General features: G+C 39.6%; 1 protein-coding gene, 1 pseudogene and 1 gene segment (V, D, J or C); all 3 read right to left on the bottom strand.

The window, feature by feature from the left end:
* The window catches only part of LOC107159025 (immunoglobulin lambda-1 light chain-like), a 738922-nt gene that overhangs the window by 87917 nt on the left and 630665 nt on the right, over window positions 1-20340 (bottom strand). The window contains exon 4 of one of the 39 annotated variants that reach the window (XM_048785820.1): window positions 5557-5562. The exons of the other annotated variants lie outside the window; for them this stretch is intronic. Coding sequence (XP_048641777.1) covers window positions 5557-5562 — 6 coding nt within the window. The remainder of the gene's footprint in view (window positions 1-5556; window positions 5563-20340) is intronic. 39 annotated transcript variants of the gene reach the window in all.
* The window catches only part of LOC107159024, a 587419-nt gene that overhangs the window by 82290 nt on the left and 484789 nt on the right, over window positions 1-20340 (bottom strand).
* Window positions 1749-3495, bottom strand: LOC107159073 (annotated as a pseudogene).

Raw genomic sequence — 20340 nt, 5'->3', positions numbered from 1 at the left:
CACTAAAAATATTGCATTATTAATTGTTAAAAAATGCATTTACATGGTGAAAGAGGACATAAGAAAACTTACAGAAACAAAAAGACTCAAACGTATTCCAACTTGTAAAATAAGAAATATAAAATATAAAATATGCAAATTAAAAAGTTGAAAATATTGCTTGGAAAATTTTTATACCTTAGTTGAACTCTCAATTTCATTTTAACTACTTGACATATACAATTTAATACTTAAAAAGACAGCAGCTAAATTATTTAATAATGTTTATAGAATGCTACCTCTCAGGGTAGACATGTTTCACACAATAGTTTTAATTAAAATATTGTTAGAGTCTGTAAACAAGTCAGGATGGCACCTGGCATTTTGCCAGAGGGAGTGATTTGTGAAGTAATGCCAGCGAGCTATTAAGTGTGGAGATTCCTTATTGGTTGACTGCTGTATTGAGTTTATGTTAATTAGATAAGCTATGTGGAATGTATAAATACCTCTGTTGTCCTACAATAAATCGCTCCTACTCCTGCTGTATCAATCTACACAAGTTATTCGTCACCCCCCCCCCCCCCGTTATTTTGCTGCAGCTGGACTGCGGTAAAATATCACTTGATAGCTTTAGTTACAATTTTTTATGGACTGATAAATGGATTAACAATATATTCATTAATTTAGACCAATATAAGGAATAATCTGTTAAAGGCTCACTGTGCAATTCTGCCCTGCGAAAGCCAAGAACTTGCAGATAGTATGTTCAGTTAGATTACATCTTTCCATGTGTGTTTTTCATCAACAAAATGGGTATATAATGTCAAGCTTTTTCCTGATGTTTTTTGTTTTTGTTTTTTGAGAGCAGCTCAATGATTTAATCTGAGGTGGGGGTGGTTAGTAGAATACAGATAGCATAAAGAAAATTATAAATTATAAAATGACATTTAACACCAATGCCAGAGCTGAGCACCAGGGCACACGCCTGTAATTCCAGAGGCTAGGGAGCCTAAGACAGGAGAATCTCGAGTTCAAAGCCAGCCTCAGCAACAGTGAGGCACTAAGCAACTCAGTGTGACCCTGCTTCTAAATAAAATAAAAAATAGGGCAGGGATGTAGCTCACTGGTCAAGGGCCCCTGAGTTCAATCCCTGATACCAAAATAAAAACAAAAGCAACCCACCAATGCCAGTACTTATTGCATTAGGATAATTACTAATTTTTGTGTTGTTTACTGTTCTTTAGAACATAAAGCCATTAACTTAAAACGTAAGGTATTTACATCATACATACACAATCTTAAGCAAAATACATTGTTTCATAAATAACATGATATTTTTGAATATTGGAAACAGTATCTGTGCTGATTTGTATTTTGACTTAGTGGAACAAGAGAGAACAACATTCAATCAAATGAAAGTATTTTTTTATGTGTGATTAAAGATGTGGAGGGCAACATTCAATCAAAGCTCTTAAATTTCAAAACCTCTTCCTCTCCCTTTGTACTTACCACAGGCTACACATTGTCTTGGGAGGATTCATTGTGAAAAATGTTGATTACAGCTTTATAAAGTAATTTGGAAGGAACCAATGAGAAAACACATTGTAGGGTAAGACTTCATCTTGTTTTCAAATATGTGGTCTTGATTTTTCTTATATAAAAAATAAACCATTTTATTACAAATATATCTAAACCATGAATTTTTGTAGCTTTCAGGTAAAGTCCAGTACTTTGTTTATACAAAGTCTATGAGAAGAGTTCAATAAATGTCATTTGATCCTAAATTGTGACATCTTCCATTCAAGTCCTTAGCATAATCCCTCACCAGTAAGAGCACAGCATGACTGGATAGACCACTGATGATCTTTAAAAGAAGTTAGCTTCAAAAACTGGCATATTTCTGCTAAAGTCATACATTCTTGTCTATTAGCAAAAATCAGTAATCCAGTTTTTTTTTCTAATTGATTTTTTAAATAAATAAATAAATAAATAAATGACAGCAGAATGAATTACATTTCTTATTACATGTATACAGCACAATTTATCATATCTCTGGTTGTATATAAAGTATGTTGACATCAATTCGTGTCTTCATACATGTACTTTGGATGTTGATTTCTATCACATTCCACTATCCTTACTAATCCCCTGCCCCATCCCTTTCCCTCCCACCCCTCTGGTCTATCTAGAATTTATCAGTTCTTCCCATGCTAAGCGAAGTTAGCCAATCCCCCTCACAAAAAAAAATGCCAAATATTTTCTCTGATATAAGGAGACTGACTCATAGTGGAGTAGGGAGGGGAAGCATTGGAGCATGAGAGTAATACAGTTTTTCTTAGGTCCTCATGCACTAATAGTTTGTATTGTTCTTCTTTAGTTACAGAAATCTCTGTCTGTACTGTCCAAAACTACTATTACAAAGTTCTTGTTAGTATAAGTATTCCAGGAAGAACAAAGAGATTCTTGGCCACCAATATCCCACATTAGGAAATGTACATCATTAATCACTATCTCTTTTACCTTACTTCCTATTGTAAAGGATGTATGTACATTTTTATTAATAGAAAACTATTGAAGGTGGGATATCACTATTAAAGTATGCTTTCCCCCTTCATGTGAATGTAAATACTTCCTTTCCACGATTTTTATTATTTTTAAAAGTCTGCTTTTTTTTTTTCATTTTTTTCGGTTTGTCTACCAGATACTTCCCCAGGAAATAGATGAAATTAGCAATTAAAAATCAAGAAGTCACTGAATACCACACTGAAAAGATGGTATTTGAGCAAATTTTGAATCTTAAATTTAAAAAAAAAATGGCAAACACTTACTTGAGTTCTACCGATTCTTGTTTCATTTTTCTACTCTTTTTGAGTTAAAATGTGTCATATATTGTTAAATCACACTTATGGCTTCTGTGGTCTTCTTCTTTTGCAATGTGACCAAGTGACTATTATAATTCTTATGCAGTGTGACCATTATAAAGCTAACCTTTTCCTTTAACCATATTTTGACACCACAGCCAAAAAGAGAAGAAATGAAATGGAAGCTCAGACAATAGAGAATGAGGATTGAAAACTGTCACTAGTCTTCCATATTTATTATATAATCTAAAAATATTTATCTGAAGGAAATTGATTAGATATTTGCCTTCCACATCTTTAATCACACATAAAAAATACTTTCCCTTGACATGGAGCAAACCTAAAGAAATTATAAAAATATTGAAAAACTAACATCCTTTTTTCAGCAACAGCATATTTTCTATGATGTCCTCAAATATTTCAAGAATCTATGGTTTACATTAATATTGTGAGAGTTAAGTACCTTTTTAAATGTACTATAATTTTCTTCTTGAAAAATTTTAAGTAGAACCTATAATTTTGAACTCAAAAAAGAAAGAAAGAAAGAAAGTTATTAAAGATGGTAGTTTCCCCCCACATTGTCCAACCCTACAGTGATAATTTTGTTACCCTGATTAGTGAACAGCCTCCATATCCTGGTGAAGAGAATTCCCATTCTTGTGTAGTGGACCCCCTCCAGCTACCTGGGCCACATGGCTTGGCCTCCCCTGGCTCAGACTAAAAAATAGAAAGAAGCATTTGAGCATCCACTTCTGCTGCTGTTGCCATTCTCACACTGGTCACTGGTCCTCTTCCAGGGAACCAAGGGCAGGCTAACACCCAGGGCACTCTGCTCTGAGCAAGGCCCCATCACTGCTGCCACCTGCTCCTGGACATTGCCACCACTTTGTCTGCCACGAGTTTCATGGGCCCTGGTCCTCCCCTAGCTCCTCTTAGGTGACTGCAATCTGGATTTTTCCTTGTTTCTAAGGTTTCGGAAATTTTCTGAGCATTTCATTGGAAAGATTGTGCACTCCTTTAGTTTGTATTTTGGAAACACCAATGATTCTTAGATTTAGTCTCTTAATGTTATCCCAGATTTCTTTAATATTATGGTCAGGGTTACTTAACATATTTTCTTTATTTTTGACTCTATGTTCAATAGTATATACTTTGTCTTCAAAGCCTGACATTCTGCCTTCAAAAATGATTTATTGAGTCTTTCATTTCCAGAATTTCCATTTGCTTCTTTTTAAGAATATCTCTTTTTATTGAAATGATCGTTTACTTCCTGTATTTTATCTCTAGTTCATTTCTTAAATCTTTTAGTTCACTGAACATTTTAACTATGAACTTTCTAAATTCTTTCTCCATCATTTCCTCAACTGTGATGTCAATGGGATCAGTTGTTGATCAGTGTTGTGGGCTATTTGGAGATTGCTTGTTCCTTTACTTTTTCACTTATAAGTCTATCCATCTGCTAGGATGATTATTGCTTTTACTTTTATACAGGGGAGTATTTAATGAGCTGCTTGCTCTTAAGAGAACCATTTGGGGTGAATATCCAGTTGTTTATACTTACTACACTCAATGTGTGTCCTCTTCTCAGCATCAGCACCACTTGAGAGAGTGATATAAACACTGAACCCTGTTTATACAATCACTTCAGAACAAACCATGTACTAATCAACCTTAGGAGAAACAAAAACTAGTTGAAACTGTTCTTCACAGTTCCTCTAACCCCAGGTATAAAATTATAGTAATGATCTGGAATTTGTTGATGAATTAATTAGTAAAGATTGCAAAATTACTATTACATTACATAGTAAAGAAGAGGGAAGAAGAGATAAATTGCAGGGGGGGAAAGGGAAAAAAGATAGAAAAATATCAAAGGAAAAAAAAAACATGCTGGTTGCCTTTCTCCTAGACAAAAAGATGCTGATATCACCCACTGTTCTCTGAAGATCAGACCCTAGGATAACTACTCAGAAGTATTCTTCATAAAAAGGTATCTACCTTTCTTCAGATGGTAATACACATTTATATGACCTCTGTTTCAGAATACTGTTATACAAATTACTATCATGAATATTTCTTATAAGAGCCTGTTGCACTGGAACAAAGAGCCCCTGGGTGATGCAGTTGTCCTCTCACCTGCATGAGCTTCAACCTCCTGGTGATTCCAATGACCTCAAGGCCCTTTTGAGTACAGAGTCCATCTAAGAAATCACAGTCTGGGTAGCATTTGTCAACAGAAGCTAGGGGACCACACCATGAAGAAGCATCCTAGGGGCTGAGGGTGAGTCTGAAGAGCTGTTCCTTCTCACTCTATCCCTTGTGGGTAAGTGCTGCTTTGCACACCAAAATCTCCTCCAGCAGCAGCCTGAAGCTAAGGATAATTTGCATAATGGGCAGCAATCTCTTAGATTGGAATAAGAGAGGACTTGGAGAAGCCAGCCCAGACTAGGCCTCAGGATGCAGACTCAGGGGAACCTCCACCATAGTCTGCACCCCTCTCCTTCTTGGGCTTCTCTCTTACTGCACAAGTTCTTCCTCAAGGGACCCACCCATGGAGCCCAGGGCAATGGGACATACCTGGAGCTGGATCTCAGCTCAGCCTTACCCTGCCTGTGGGGGTGGGGGGCGAGATGCTCAGGATTTCAGCCCAACACTTGCTGTGAGTCTGAGGGACTGTAGCTGCCAGGAGAGAGGAGCTGCTGCTCACATGCTCAATGACACCACCCTCCAGTCAGCCCATGGGACACTGGATTGACCCTAATGGGAGGGGGCTCCCTGAAAGCCCAGAGCATTCTTGAAGTGAGTCTGGACTAGGCAGGCAGGAAATTCATTGGAAGACTTCCTCAATGTTAATCCCACCTCTCCTTTTCTCTCTGTGGAGTCGCCTTGGCTTCATCTGACCTGACTCAGCCATCCTCAGTGTCTGGCCATCAGTAAGACAGAAGTAACACTGCTCTAAAGGCAAATTTGGGCATAAGTATGGATATTAGTACCAGCAGAAGCCAGGCAGGCTTCTTTCCTTGTCAATTATGATGATAGCAAATGGCATACACTATCCTTGGTCTGATTTCAGGTTCCAACATGGAAAACCCAGCCACCCTGACCACCAGCAGGACCAAGGCCACAGAAGAGACTACTTCTGTGCCATAGCACATGGCAGTGGGAACAGCTGGCAGTGACTCATGGTGATACAGAAGGGCATGTGGGTCAGTAAACACCTGCCCAGCGTTATTCTGTTTACCATCCACTGAGGCACAGGTATGACCTTGGCTCATGACTCACTCAGCTGGTTTCCCACTACACCCAAGCTACAGAAGAAGAGTGAAGATACACACTGGAAATTGGGCTATCCCAAAGGACTTGTTAAATCCAGGTGAGGTGGTGCATGCCTATAACCCCAGTGACCCAGAAGGCTGAGGTAGGAGGATTGCAAGTTTAAAGCCAGCCTCAGTAACTTAGGGAGGCCCTAAGCAACTTATAAAGACCATATTTCTAAATGAAATATAAAATAAGGGATGCATGTGTTGCTCAGGGGTGAAGCAGCCCTGGGTTCAAACTGTAGTACCAAAAGAAAAAGGAAAAAAAAAGAATTTATTTTGGATTTTAAATTGAAAGTCATATCATTTCCATCCATAACCCTGTAGCAAATAGTACACAGTGTTCTGTATGGACAGTGTCTCTAGAGAACCTGGTTTCTACATTACACACCCACACTCTCTTCCCTCCATTTGCACAGAGTATTTCAGAAAAAGGACCTCCTTTGACAGGTTGGCCTTGGCAGAGAAGACAAAAGATTGTGAGCCCTGTAAGATGGCATGGACAGCATGACACAGGCTGACCTGACCAAAGCAGTTCTCAGTGTCTGAGAAAAGATTGTCCAATAGCTCATACAATTAAGAAGTGTGCCCATGGGAGTTAGGTGAGAGCAAGGACCACCATATTTCTACACCCAAGAAGCAATGCTCGCATTTCTCCTAAATCTGATCAAAACTTAACTTTGTGTAGCATAAAAGTAAGTACATGTTTGTACTTGTGGAGATAAATTCTGGGATAGGAATGTACTCATTTCATGGTGTACTCCCCTAGGAGGAGGGAAAAATGACACCAAATAATGCAAAGACAAGTCCATGAAAGAGATCAAGAAACCAGAATGTGTGAATGATCTTGGGATTCAGACCTAATCTATGGCTAGTCTTTCAATGCTATTAAAGGTATTTTTAAAAGTTGGTTCCAATTAGTTTTACATGACAGGAGAATATATTTTGACACTTTGTACACAAATGGAGCACAACTTCTCATTCCTCTGAATGTACCTGTGCACAGACACACCAGTAACATAATCATTCATGTTTACAAGGTAATAATGTCTGTCTCATTCCACCATCCTTCCCAGCCCCACATCCTCTCCACTCTCCTCTGCCCAATCCAAAGTTACTTCATTCTTTCCTCTACCCTTCAATCTTAATAGATCAGCATCTTCTTATCAGAGAAAACATTTGGCCTTTGTTCTTCTATCAACATAGTTCTTGAAATACTGGCCAGAGCAATTAGACCAATGAAAGAAATTAAAGGGTGATGTATATGAAAAGAAGAATTTAATTTAGCACTATTTGCTAGAAGACCCAGAAAGCTCCACCAGAAAACTTCTAGAACTAGTAAATGGATTCAGCAAAGTAGCAGGATATAAAATCAACACCCATAAATCAAAGGCATTTCTGTATATCAGTGACAAATCCTCTGAGAAGGAAATGAGGAATACTACCCCATTTACAATAATCTAAAAAAAACCCTTGGGAATCAAATAAAGAAGTGAAAGATCTATACAGTACCCAAAGAAAAAAATCAAGGAAGACCTTACAAGATAGAAAGATCTATCTTGCTCTTGGACAGAAAGAATTAATCTTATCAAAAAGGATTGGCCTATTTTGCTTAGCATGATATTCTTAAGCGCCACCCATTTACAGGCAAATACCATAATTTCATTCTTATTTAACACTGAGTAATATTGCATTGTGTATATATGTTATATTTTCTTTATCCATTCATCTGTTGAAAGGCACCTAGGTTGATTCCATAGTTTAGCTGTTGTGAATTGACTACTATAAACATTGATGTGGCTGCAGCACTGAAGTATGCTGATTTTAAGTCCTTTGGGTATAAACCAAGGAGTGAGAAAGCTGGGTGAAATGATAGCTCCATTACAAGTTTTCTGAGGAATCTCCATAATGCTTTCCATAATGGTTGCACCTAATGAACTAAAAAACTTAACACAAAAACAAAACTAAACAAACAAACAAACAAACAAAAGCACATAACCCATTCAATAAATGGCTAAAGAACTGGACACCTCACCGAAGAAGAAATACAATTGTTCAAATATGTTGGTCTAGGGCATAGGCATCTCTTGAACATCTCTAGCAGTTAAAGAAATGCAAATCAAAACTATTCTAAGATTTCATCTCCCACCAGTCATAATGGCAATTCATGGAGAATATAAGCAACAATAAATGTTGGAGAGGATATCGGGGGAAAAAGACATGATGTCCATTTTTTAATAACAAGACAACTTGCCTGGATAAAAATTGTGAGCTCAGTGCAGCCAACTGTTTCTCTGGACAACTGTTTTTCTAGAATATCCTGAAGTAAAGATTTACTTAAGTAGTATTTACTCCTGCATCCTCCTGAACCCAAGTGTTCTGGGTTGGATATTGAAGCTGACCCAGGTGGCCTCTGTCCTCAACAACAACATACACACACTGTGGGATGACAGAGATCATGAGACAGGGAGGAGGATGTGAAGTTTTCACAGGGAAACAGACACATAACCATGAGCAAGGCTGAGAGGGGCTGGGTCAGCCATCTCAGTTCTGCAGGTTTTATCCACCTTCAGATGGAAATGACATTGTGAGGGAGCCCCCAAGGAACTGCTGGTGTTGGGTACAGACTGGGAGAATGGCTCCCCCAACCAGATCAATGGCTGCCTGAGCTGGAGTGTGATTCTCCCTGCAGGAGCTCCTTGTCTGAAGCACGTTCAGGCTTTTCTCACACTCTGCAGGGCCTCTTTTCTCCCACCACCCTCACTCCTTTCCACACCTCATTGATCTCCACTCCATGGCTTCCTGTCCCAAGCCCTCCCCTCTGCACACTCAGGCCTCTCCCTCTGCTCCTTGCCAGACCCTGCAGAGGAGACTAGGCCCAGAGATATGACCAGAAGATTCTCTGACCCTCCTTCAGGCCAGCCATGGGGGTACCATAGCAAACAGCCCCAGAGGTTGTCAGCCTCCTCCATAGTCAGGTAGTTAACAGGGGACTGGCATGAGCCCCCTGGTGGCCATCTCCTATGCCCTAGACCAACATATCAGGACTTCCAAGTAGACTGCAGAACCACCCAGCCACAGAGGAAAACCTCTAAGTACTTGGTGGATGCCACTTGCTTTAAGTACCTGACTTTACCTGCTCAAATATACTACATAGCTAAAGGTTCTTTGTCACCAAATTGATGATGTCTGGCTCCATCCTCATCTTTCATTGGAAATAAACAATTTACTGTACAAATGAAAACTTAGATCACAGTCTAAACATTGAGAAATGAATATCATTCATTCAATCACTGAAATGCTTGTAAAGAGCTTTATGTTCCACAATGACTAACCAATATGAAACACAGGCAGTACTAAAAGAGAAAAATCTAAAGTGTGTGGATAACTTGTTTACTATTCTTTATGCAATGAGTGGTTCATCCCAATGATTGCCATGACCACAACACATTATGCACTCTTCAGGATCAGTGTGGCCCTAGAATAGCTGCTGGATGGCTACCCTGAAACCATGTATAATAGCACCTACCTCAGTTCAGGTCATTGGCCTCAGAACTTCATCCTTTATTGGAGCATGACAGAGGACAGAGCTCTGGGGCATTTTTATAATGATCTGAATGTCTCTTTTGCCCCTGTCTGCATAGGAAACCAACAGAGGCCTTATAACCAGGTTTAGCACAATCTTCACAACCCCAAGTCTGGCCCTGACCCTGAGTTTTGCCCTGGGCATGTTTCAGGATGCAAAACACCAAGAATAAGCTCCATAGAATCATCATCCTTCAGCCTGTGGAATCTTTTAAGTCTCTGATGACACAGGTAGAGCTTTCACCCACCTATTTAGCAGAGAGAGGTGCAGGCACCACTGCAGAGAGAAACAGCAGGAGCCAGGCCAAGCCTGAAGAACAGAGCAGCCTCCTCACTTCCCAGAGATTCTCCAGCTCTAACCTGGACACAGTCCTTGGAAACTATCACTCACAGCGTGAGCAGGCCACCTGGAGACCTCCAGACCATGGTTAGGGGCAGTAATAAGCTGTGTGGAACACCAGACCCATGTCCTGGCTTGGCTCAAACATTATCCTTCCCATACTGGTCATGCTGTGCCACCAAGAGCCCAGAACCAGAATTCAGGACAGCTGGGTCAACTGAAGCTCTGTGGGCATCAGTGTTACCAAATGTGAAGTGCTAACATATGCTGATCTCACAAAACTTGTTTTTCAGACATACATGACATAAAGCCAGGATAGAGTCTTACTAATTAAATATAGATTTTCTGTGGTATCCAGAAGAGGGCCTCAGGTCTTGGAATTTCCTGTCCTTATTCTGTAGGAATCCAAGGAAATGGGCTCAGCCAGGGGTGTGTTGTCACTAGTGAAAAGGTATTTCTGGATCTGACCAAGTAGAAGATCCAGGTTTTATCAAAAGGGCATTTGCATCTAATGTGGGAATTTATGACCATGATTATGAAGTGTGGTATGAAATAAAAATTGTAGCTATATAAGTGATGGTAATGTGGTTATGATGATGACCAGGACAGAAGGAACACTACTAAGCTTTCCTGCCAGACACCTCCTGTGCTCCCACTGACCCCATGGCTGCTCTTGTTGTTGTTAAGTAGGGGGGTGCCATTTGTGGCTGTAAATACACAGGTGCCTGACTCCACAGACAGGATCACATTTACTTTTGTCTAGTCTTATTTTTTATTGTTTTGCTAAGTAGTTCTTTGGTCATGTGCACCTGAATTAAATTCCCAGTACCCCCTCCAAAAGTTTCATTTCATTAAAAATGGTATTTTCTCATTGTAGATCCCCAAATTTGGGGATTCTCATATGAGGCTTGACATGAACACAAGATTCCTTCCCCATGTTTCTTCTCTATCTATGGCAGAGACTTTTGGATCCCAGAGCCAAAACCTCTGCCTGCATCGATGTCATAGCCACCTACTACTGAAAGTCCTGCATAAGTTCCCTTGTTCCTGATACTTGGATAATTCCACCTCTCCAGGGTGGATATGCTATTTCCAGAACCTGCTTGACCATGGTTTTCTTTTTTCTTTTACATCTGAATATACTTTAGAATAAAGTATCCTTTTGCGGCATATGTGTCAGAATGCTGAATCAATGACACCCTAATCATTTCTGATAATATGGGGCTGGAATCTTATGACTTATGTGCTTTTGCCTGAGTGCATGTGTCTCATCAAATCTCCCTACTTAACTGGCCACTCCAAGTAAATAAAAATTATATGGTGAAATTTTCATGACATGGTAGATTACTTGGATATTTTCTTGGGTATATGTATGCTCCAATCCCACATAGAATATTTGATGACAGGGAAGGGAGATGAAGGTGAAGGGACCAATCATGTATGTGTTCATGGGATTAATGAAGCTAAAGGGATAAATTAGATGTGCAGACATGGCTGAGATCCAATAAGTCATTATTTACAATTGCAGGCAGCAGGATTAGGGGATGACCCTGAATTGTACTATTGCTATGTTGTTGCAGGATCTCTCTTTGAGTTCTTTCCTTGATGCAGTGGGGTCTGGGATATAGTATTGTTTCACATCTGGAAAAAAGGGGAGAGATCCATGTTGCATTGAAACATTGCCCTAGCCATTCATGATGATTATTTTTAGAGGGAAAAGGGTTCCAGTCTTTTCAGTTCTATGGATGCAACCTGTAGCTTTCTGCAGGAAACAACCCACGATCCCCACCCCCCCACACCCATCTTGTTCACTCTGTAGAAGATGCTGCTGAATTTGGCCTCATCTCAAGCATGTTCATGGAAAGTATGAAAGTCCTTCAGCACCTGCCCAGGAGTCAGCCTGACCTCAAAGTCTCTACATGTTCCTGACTTTACATTAAGTAGAGGCTTCTGCAATCCATTCCTGCAGCTGAAACAAAAATATCTTCACTGGTTATTGATAAACAATTGAAATACATTTCTAAAAAGAAGTTTGGAACGCTGGGAAGTCCATAATTAAGGTAATAGCTTATTCAGTTCCTGGCGAGGACTTCTGTTTCTGCATCATCACACTCAGGAAGAGTTGGGACCAAACCAGGGCCAAATTAGTATTCCAGGCCCTTTGATTTGGCATTCATCACAGCCATGTGAGAGAGTCCCTCAAAGCATTATTGGTTCCATAAAGGTGACTGTTACATTGAGAATTAAATTGCATCATAGTTTTGGAGGAGGAGATATGGCAATGGATCTGAGACCAGTCAGGCCTGCCTCAGCTCAGCAGGTCCATATCTGGGATGGGCAGGATGCTCATGATTCTGTTCCAGAATGGGGATTATGAGATTGAAATCCTTACACTGTGCTCCTTGGCTTGGGTAAACCTGAGGGTCTACAGAAACCAGGAGAAAGGGGCAAGATTTTTCCTTTATTCAAAGGCTACTTCCACTCACCAGGCTCATGAACCACTAGTGCTGAGATTGATGTGAGCGGCACCATAATGGCACAGAGAGTCAGTGGATCACATTCAGGACTTGGGGAGGGGATTCTTGCAATTGGATTTTTTTATTGTCATACCCACAATTTCATTTCTCTCCTTGAAGTGTTTGTGGCCTCCTACAAGGTGACTGGGCTATCCTTAGTATTAGTGGCTCTATGACAGACATTCAGGGTAACCTCTGGGAGTAAAAACATTGGAAGCTCTTATATGAACTGGTACAGCAGAAGCCAGGCCAGGTCCTGAGATCATCATCTATAGAGACAGCAACAGGTCCTTAGGGAACTCTGACTGATTTTATGGCTCCAACTCAGGGAATGATACAATTCTAACTACCAAGTTGGTACATGATTTGGACAAGGCTATTACTGTAAGGAGTGAAGGTCACATGGCAAAGGCAGAAGGGTAATTGAGAGAGAATCCTGCTCCCTGCATGGTTCCCATTTTGCTTCCCAGTGTGGTCACACTGTTGGGAAAGAACTGGCCAGAGTGAATGAAAGTTTTCATACCTTTTTTTACATTCCAGAACGTGTATGTTTGGTTCCTGGACCTCTCCAGGCTCAGCTGATTCCATTAAGATGGCCAAAATGTTTAGAATGATTCAACTGACAATTCCTTAAGAGTCTAGAAATTATGTGTCAAACATCACAAAATGTATGAGAACTACATAGAGTAATCATCAAATACTGTCATTTTAGTGTCTGAGAAAAGAAACATCAGTTTAAGATACTATAAGTTTTGGAGCCTGCACTTGAATGTGTTCCTGCAGGATTTACAAACAGGAACTGCCTAGGATTTGGTCACATCTATGGAATAATAACAAAAGGTCATTAAGTGAGTCTTAGTTACTAACCCCTTTTCTGATAAAAACAATTAGGCCATGTGAAAACTGAAAACACAGTGGAGCCAGCTTGTGTGGACAGTTGGTTTCCAAAAATGTCCTGAAGCAGAGTAACCTAGTTACAATTTTTGCCTTATCCTCCTGGACACTACTGTCCTGGTCCAATAGTGAAACTGACACAGGTGGCCTCAGTCCTCATTACCAGCCACATTCACCGAGGATGACAGTGATCATGAGAGAGGGAGGACATTGTGATATTCCCAGGGTAGGTGATATTCTACACACACACACACACACACACACACACACACAAACAAACAAACATACACACACATCACCATGTTACAAGGATGAGAGGTGCTGGGTGATCTGCACCAATATTGCAAAACATATGCCCACAGGATATAAATGACCAAGTTAGGATGCCCCACAGTGCTTTGGGGTAGAGGGTTCAAATGATGGAAATGCACTTCCTAGAACTTTGGTACCATGGACTGGGCCACGGATGAAAACCTGTGCCTTCCTGATCCAGCTTCTCACCAGCAACATCCTCAGGTCCCTCACTCCCTTTACAGAGCCTACTTCTCTCCTACCATCCTCACTGCTTCCTCAACTCTATGGTCTTCCCTCCCTCTCTCCCTGCTTCAAGGCCACCCTTCCTTATACCCAGGTATGTGTCTGCTGGGCTTCTCTTTCTGCCTGGAGTACACATCCATATTTAGGACACTCTGCAGAGTGAAATAGACTATCACCTGCCCAAGCACACTGATTCTTTCTTGTCTCTGAGCTCAGTCTAGAATCATACTGCTGAGGTGAACACCTGAGAATGAGGCCTTGAAGTCTCCTCAGACTCAGCTACCCCTGGTAGAGGTGAACTTGAGACTCCTGTCACTCACCAGCTCATGAGGCTGGGAATTGGCAACAATGCAGAGAGAACCATCAGGATCCAGGCCAGCCCTGCTCAGCATAACACAGCACAGCAGAGCAGACCCATACTGCTGACAGGTTCTCCAGCTCTAACCTGAGCACAGTCCCCACCGTCATCAAAAACCTGAAGACTGAATTGGACTCTCAGTGACTGTCCTGGCATAACAGGATTCAGTGGTGAGCTGAGTGGAATATAAGCCATGGGCCTGGCTTGACACTCAACTTTCCACCTCCCCATTCTTCCCCTAAAGGAACTAGGACCTGAATTCATGGTACCATGCTGTCTTCTCTCCATGACATTAAAGATCTCTTCTCTTGGGCAACTGAGTGTCAACATTACCTGGTATGAAACATTAGGACAAACATTTTTCAAATATAAATGATACAAAGCAATGAAAATGTCTTATTTATTGTGGAAATAGTGAGGGGCCCAATCTTGGAATCTCTTGTCCTGCCTCAGAGAAAATTTAAGGAAAGGGGATCCATGTGCATTGTGATTTCCCCTCATTGGTTCAAGCCTCTTTGGTTCTTAACAAGGAGGAGATGCCCAGTTTTATCAAAGAACAGCTGAGGCTGGCTTACAAATCCTTTACCATGAACTAGGAGGTTTGTGATGAAATAAAAACATTAATAATGGAAATTGTGATTAGTGATGATGATACTTATCATGTAAGGACAATACTGAGCTTTAATATAGAAACATCCTGGGCTCCTATTGACTCTGCAGCAGCTCTAATTGCTATGAGGCAGCAAATACACAGGAACTTGACTTAATACATAGCACCCCACATGTTTATTGTGACTTTTCTCTTTTTTTTTCAGAAAAGCTAAGAAGCAAGCCCTCTCCCCTTTTCCTCAGAAAACACAACATCAGGAATGGAAATTCCACCCTGGGACAGGGCCAAATAAACAGCATGCTACACCCCTGACTGCACCCCATGGATGCCATTTCTCTGTGCTGTGTTTGGTAGGGCAAAGTGTATACAGCTTGCATAGAGTGAGGCTGGACAGAATAAATGCACTCTCTTCTGTAATATGGTCTTTAGAATCTCCTCAAGGTGGGAGATACTGCTCCTAGGCTCCTCCACCAGCAGGGAGAGGAAGAGCTACCATCAGGAGTAGTCAGAAAGAGGCTGTAGCAGCAAAAGAGAAATATCAGGAGAATGCATATCCAGTTGGTCAAAACCAGTCACCAGGTCATAGTCCTTGCCTGGGCTGCAATTTCCACATTCTTATGATCCTACTCAAAATGTCAGGAACATGAAAACAGTGGGGGCCTTACCTGGGAAATTTTCTGGAGGAGCCCGCAAATCACTACACCAAGATCCCTCCAGGAAGGATCCATGTGAGTGGATGGAACGTGAGTGCCTCTGTCTTTCTCCCAGGACAGCTGCCTGGATGTCCTCCCCAATCCCAGAGCATGTTCTCTTATTGTCCAGGAGTGGTGCCAGGACTAATCCCTCTATCCTGGGCACTTCCAGAGATGCCTTCACCCTTCTCCCTGCCTCTCCTCCCACTTCCAGGCAGATCTGCCCTGAGGGATATAGCTCATGTGCTTAGATGGAGACAGGGGACTCACAGGGCCTTGTCTTTGCCTTGAGTATACACTCGCATTTAGGACACTCTGCAGAGTGAAGTAGACTATCACCTGCTTCAGGTCACATTATGGTTATGAAACTCACCTCAGCTCAGTGACAGGATCCTCTTCACTGGAGAAAACCTGACTGCTGGTTCTCCACAGCTCAGCCAAGTTCAACCCAACCATGTCACTGAGGAACTTCACAGAGACCAAGAGGACTGAAATGTGTTCCTCAGCTAAGTATGATTTCTGGACATTTGAAGAAGATTATGTCCAACTCTGATGCATAAAAACAGGAAGAAGAGAATGTCCCAGATACCATTGCTAGCTAGTTCATTATGGGAAGAGAGAAGTCCTAGAAAGGGAACAAACACATGTTTAAATGGGACTAGAAACAGTGAAGAATCCATAAAGCAAATGGTTGTTTCTCCCAGAAACTACTAAATATAAAACTGGAGGATAAGTCAAACAATTATCAGGACATCAGTGGTTTGGGGGAGAGCTTCTTGCAGCCTAAAGTATGGGATTGGGGCCAGGAAGGCAGGGTGAAGATGGAACATGACCAGATAGAGTAAAGAACAATTGTATAAAAATGTTCCACAATTGTGGAAAGCAGAAACCAACAAGCAAGTAAAAAATAAAGGGGTTTTGCTTCAGAGGCAAAGCATCCCTCTCATCAATTTTTGTTATCCTTCCCCCAAAAAGTTCACCTACAGTCTTTCACTTACAGTGACACTAGAGAACCCCTCATAGAAAGAAATGGCATAATGTAGAAAAATGCATTTACACAAAATAAAGGGAAAACATCTGACATTGTGATGACATAGATAAGAAGAGATAATTCTGGAGAATTTCACCCATAAGAAAATCATTGACTGAAGAAAAATTAGTGAAAATATATATTAGGGTTCGACTGTCTTAAATGGAGATTATGAACCAAATAGCACAAAAGTGGAGGGAATGAAGAATAGGTTATGAAGCTCTTACTTACATATAAAGTATATGATATCACTTGAAGGTAGATGTTGTTCAGTTATATATATACACTGTAAGATGTATAGCACCATTAAAATAAAACCTTTTTATTTTAATTTATTTCAAATGTTACAGATGGTTCACTGTATTAATCAGGGTTCTCCATGGAAATAGAATTAATGGGAGGCTTAGCAGACATAGAATAAGGTAGATGTAGATATAGATTGATTGACAGATGACAGAAGACATGGGATAAAATAAGTAAATAGATATTATAGATACACATACAATTTTTTTGTGTGTAGTATTTCCATGTTATTTGCAGGGATTAATAAAGATAGAAAACAGAGACATTAACATGTTTAGTTCAGAAGCATTTTTAGAAAATACTTACAATGCATGTTTGGTGGAATCTAAAGATGCAGAATATAATATCGAGGGTCAAATGAAGGGAGATATGAATATATACTACAGAAAGCATATCCTAAGAGATGCATCATTAGGCAATTTTATCATTCTGTAAACATGATATAATGCACTTAAAAATAAATCTAGATGGAACAGCCTGCTATACACCAAAGATATATGGAATTTGTGTGAATGTTTATGGCATATATATATTTTAATATTATAAAATTTATACAATTTACTTACAACATATATTGAAGCCTGTTGCTTCTAGAGCCATGAATAAACCATCATGGGATTGGATCCTGCAAAAGAGAAATGAAGCAATCAAGAGAGGGTATAGTCCCTCATGGTGCAGGGAGCAATGCAACAGTCTCAAAATCTGAAGAAACTAGATATACGTGAGAGGTCTGAGGCTGTTGTAAGCATGGCACAACAGATAACATTACACCAATCATTTTTATAATTAGAAGGAATACACTGTGATTAGCAGTATATAGTATAATAAATAAACCAAAAATGTCATACTTAATTGTTATCATTATCATATATCATCTACTACACATAATTGTGTGATATTTTTCCATGACTGGCAGCACAGTGGCACTGTTTACACCATTATTACCAGAAACATAAGTAATGAGTTGTACTTAACCTTAGGACAGGATGATACAAAAAGAATTGTTCAGCTGTATCCTATGAAACCTGTACTATATATGCAGTCTACAATAATCAAAACACCATTATAGTAGTGCAAGCCTGAATAGATGTACTAGATCATATACATAGATCATATACTAGATCATATACATATACATACATAGACACACATAGAGAGAGACAAATATTCAATTGAATTGATTCATGTGATTGTTGTAGCTGGTGAGATCTACATCAGCTGGGCAGGCTCAGCCTGATAATTCAGTAAGAGGTAAGGTCCAAGTCTTGAGTCTGAATTCAGTCGGACAGTACTTTGAAAATCCCACTATCTGCTCTAAAAGCCTTTGACTCTGCTTGAGGCTCAGGGATGTCATAGAGGACAACCTACTTTACTCTGTGATGACTGATTAAATTCTAATCACATATGAAAAACAACTTAAGTTAGCATCAGTACAGGTGTTTGACAAAACCAATGTGGGTATGTGGGCTAGCCAATCCAAAAATCAATCATCACTTAAGCTATTGAATAGATAAAAGGGGCAGTTTTTAAAAAACAACTCAAAATGAATGAACAAGTGAATGAATGAATTAATGAATGAGAAAAATGAAAATAAAAACATTGGTCTTAAGAAGAAAATAGGAAGTGAATGATTAATCATACACCACTTCTTACCAGTGGCCCCATCTCCCTTCTTGTACAATTCAGAGGAATATTTTTAGCAACTATTTTGTAAATACAAGTTTTTTATAGCTCTAAAAGCATTTTTAAAAAGGAAGAAATCTCAATTTGGAACCACAGAATTGAATTTAATTTCTTGAATATTTTGAATTATTTCTATTCTATTCCTGTGTTTTTTAGAATAGTTTTCTAAAGAAGACCACTACTGAATCATTGCTGTAAGAATCTATGTACTCTGAACAACCTTGGTCATGGAAGTCTAGTTTTCCTAATATTTTTAATGTGCTGTGAAAGATGGAAAATTTGAGTATGGTGTGTGTGTGTGTGTGTGTGTGTGTGTGTGAGAGAGAGAGAGAGAGAGAGAGAGAGAGAGAGAGAAAGTTTTGAATTTGTGGGACCTAAGTAACATCAGCATTCAAAGATAGTAGTATTTGATATTATATTAAGAAAAATTTGCCTCCAAATTCAAAGCTGGAAAGTCATGGGAATAACTGAAAAATAATCACAGTATAAGGCTTTTTAGATTTCGGGTACTCGTGTTAAGAATTGTGTACAAAGTGAAATGTCTGTGTATTGATTCTCAATACAGCCAATAAAATCACAAATACAAAAATATATATGTATGTACACACATATATCTTGGAAAAAAAGACATTATTTTAAACAAATGATGCTGGGAAGTGGTTAGCTATATGTAGCAAAATGAAATTAGACTCCTGTCTCTTACCTTGCACAAAATTCAAATTGAAATGGATGAAAGACTTAGGAATTGGACCAGAAACTTTACAACTGTTAGATGAAAAGACAGAGTCAAGGTGCCATCATAGAGATGCTGACATCAACTTCCTAACAGGTCCCAAAAAGCACAAGAAATAAAACCAAGAGTCAATAAGTGAGATGCCATCAAACTAAAAACATTCTACAGCAAAGGAAACAATAAAGAACGTGTAGAGGGAGCTGACGGAATGGAGAAAACCTTGGCCAGCTATTCATGAGATAGGGTATTAATATTCCAAATATAAAAAGACCTCCAAAAACTTAACTCCAAGAAACCAATAATGAATGGGTAGAAGAACTAAACAGAAATTTCTCAAAAGAAGAAATATAAATATTCAATAAATAAATGACAAAATGTTCAACGTCTCTATCCATCAGGAAAATGCAAATGAAAACTGCACTAAGATTTCATCTCACTCCAGTCAGAATGCAATTATCAAGAATGAAAACAACAATAAATGCTGATGAGGTTGTGGGCAAAGGTACACTGGTACATTATCAGTGGGGCTGCAGACTAGTACAACCACTCAGGAAAGCAGCATGGAGATTCCTCCAAAGTCTAGGGATGGACCCAATACATGACCCAGCTCTCCCACTCCTTGGTATTTTCCCAAAAGGTCAAATCTAGACACAGTGAGAGGCAGGGGTCTAATTTCATTTTTCTACATGAAAATATCCAGTTTCCCTGCATCAATTGTTTAAAAGATTCGCTTTTCCAAGAAACATTTTTGGCACTCTATAGCAATACAGCCACCTCAGTGTTTCTACATGCACATTTGAAAATAGCTAAATTATGGATTCATCCTAGATACCCATTCAATAGACGGATGGATCAAGAATGGATCACAAAAGTGTGGTGTGGAATATAAATGAGTTCTAGTCAGG

The sequence above is a fragment of the Marmota marmota genome, unplaced genomic scaffold (assembly GCF_001458135.2).
Source record: "Marmota marmota marmota unplaced genomic scaffold, marMar, whole genome shotgun sequence".
Classification (NCBI taxonomy): Eukaryota; Metazoa; Chordata; class Mammalia; order Rodentia; family Sciuridae; genus Marmota; species Marmota marmota.
Note: the sequence above shows the minus strand (reverse complement) of the source record. Positions and strands in the feature narration are given on the sequence as shown.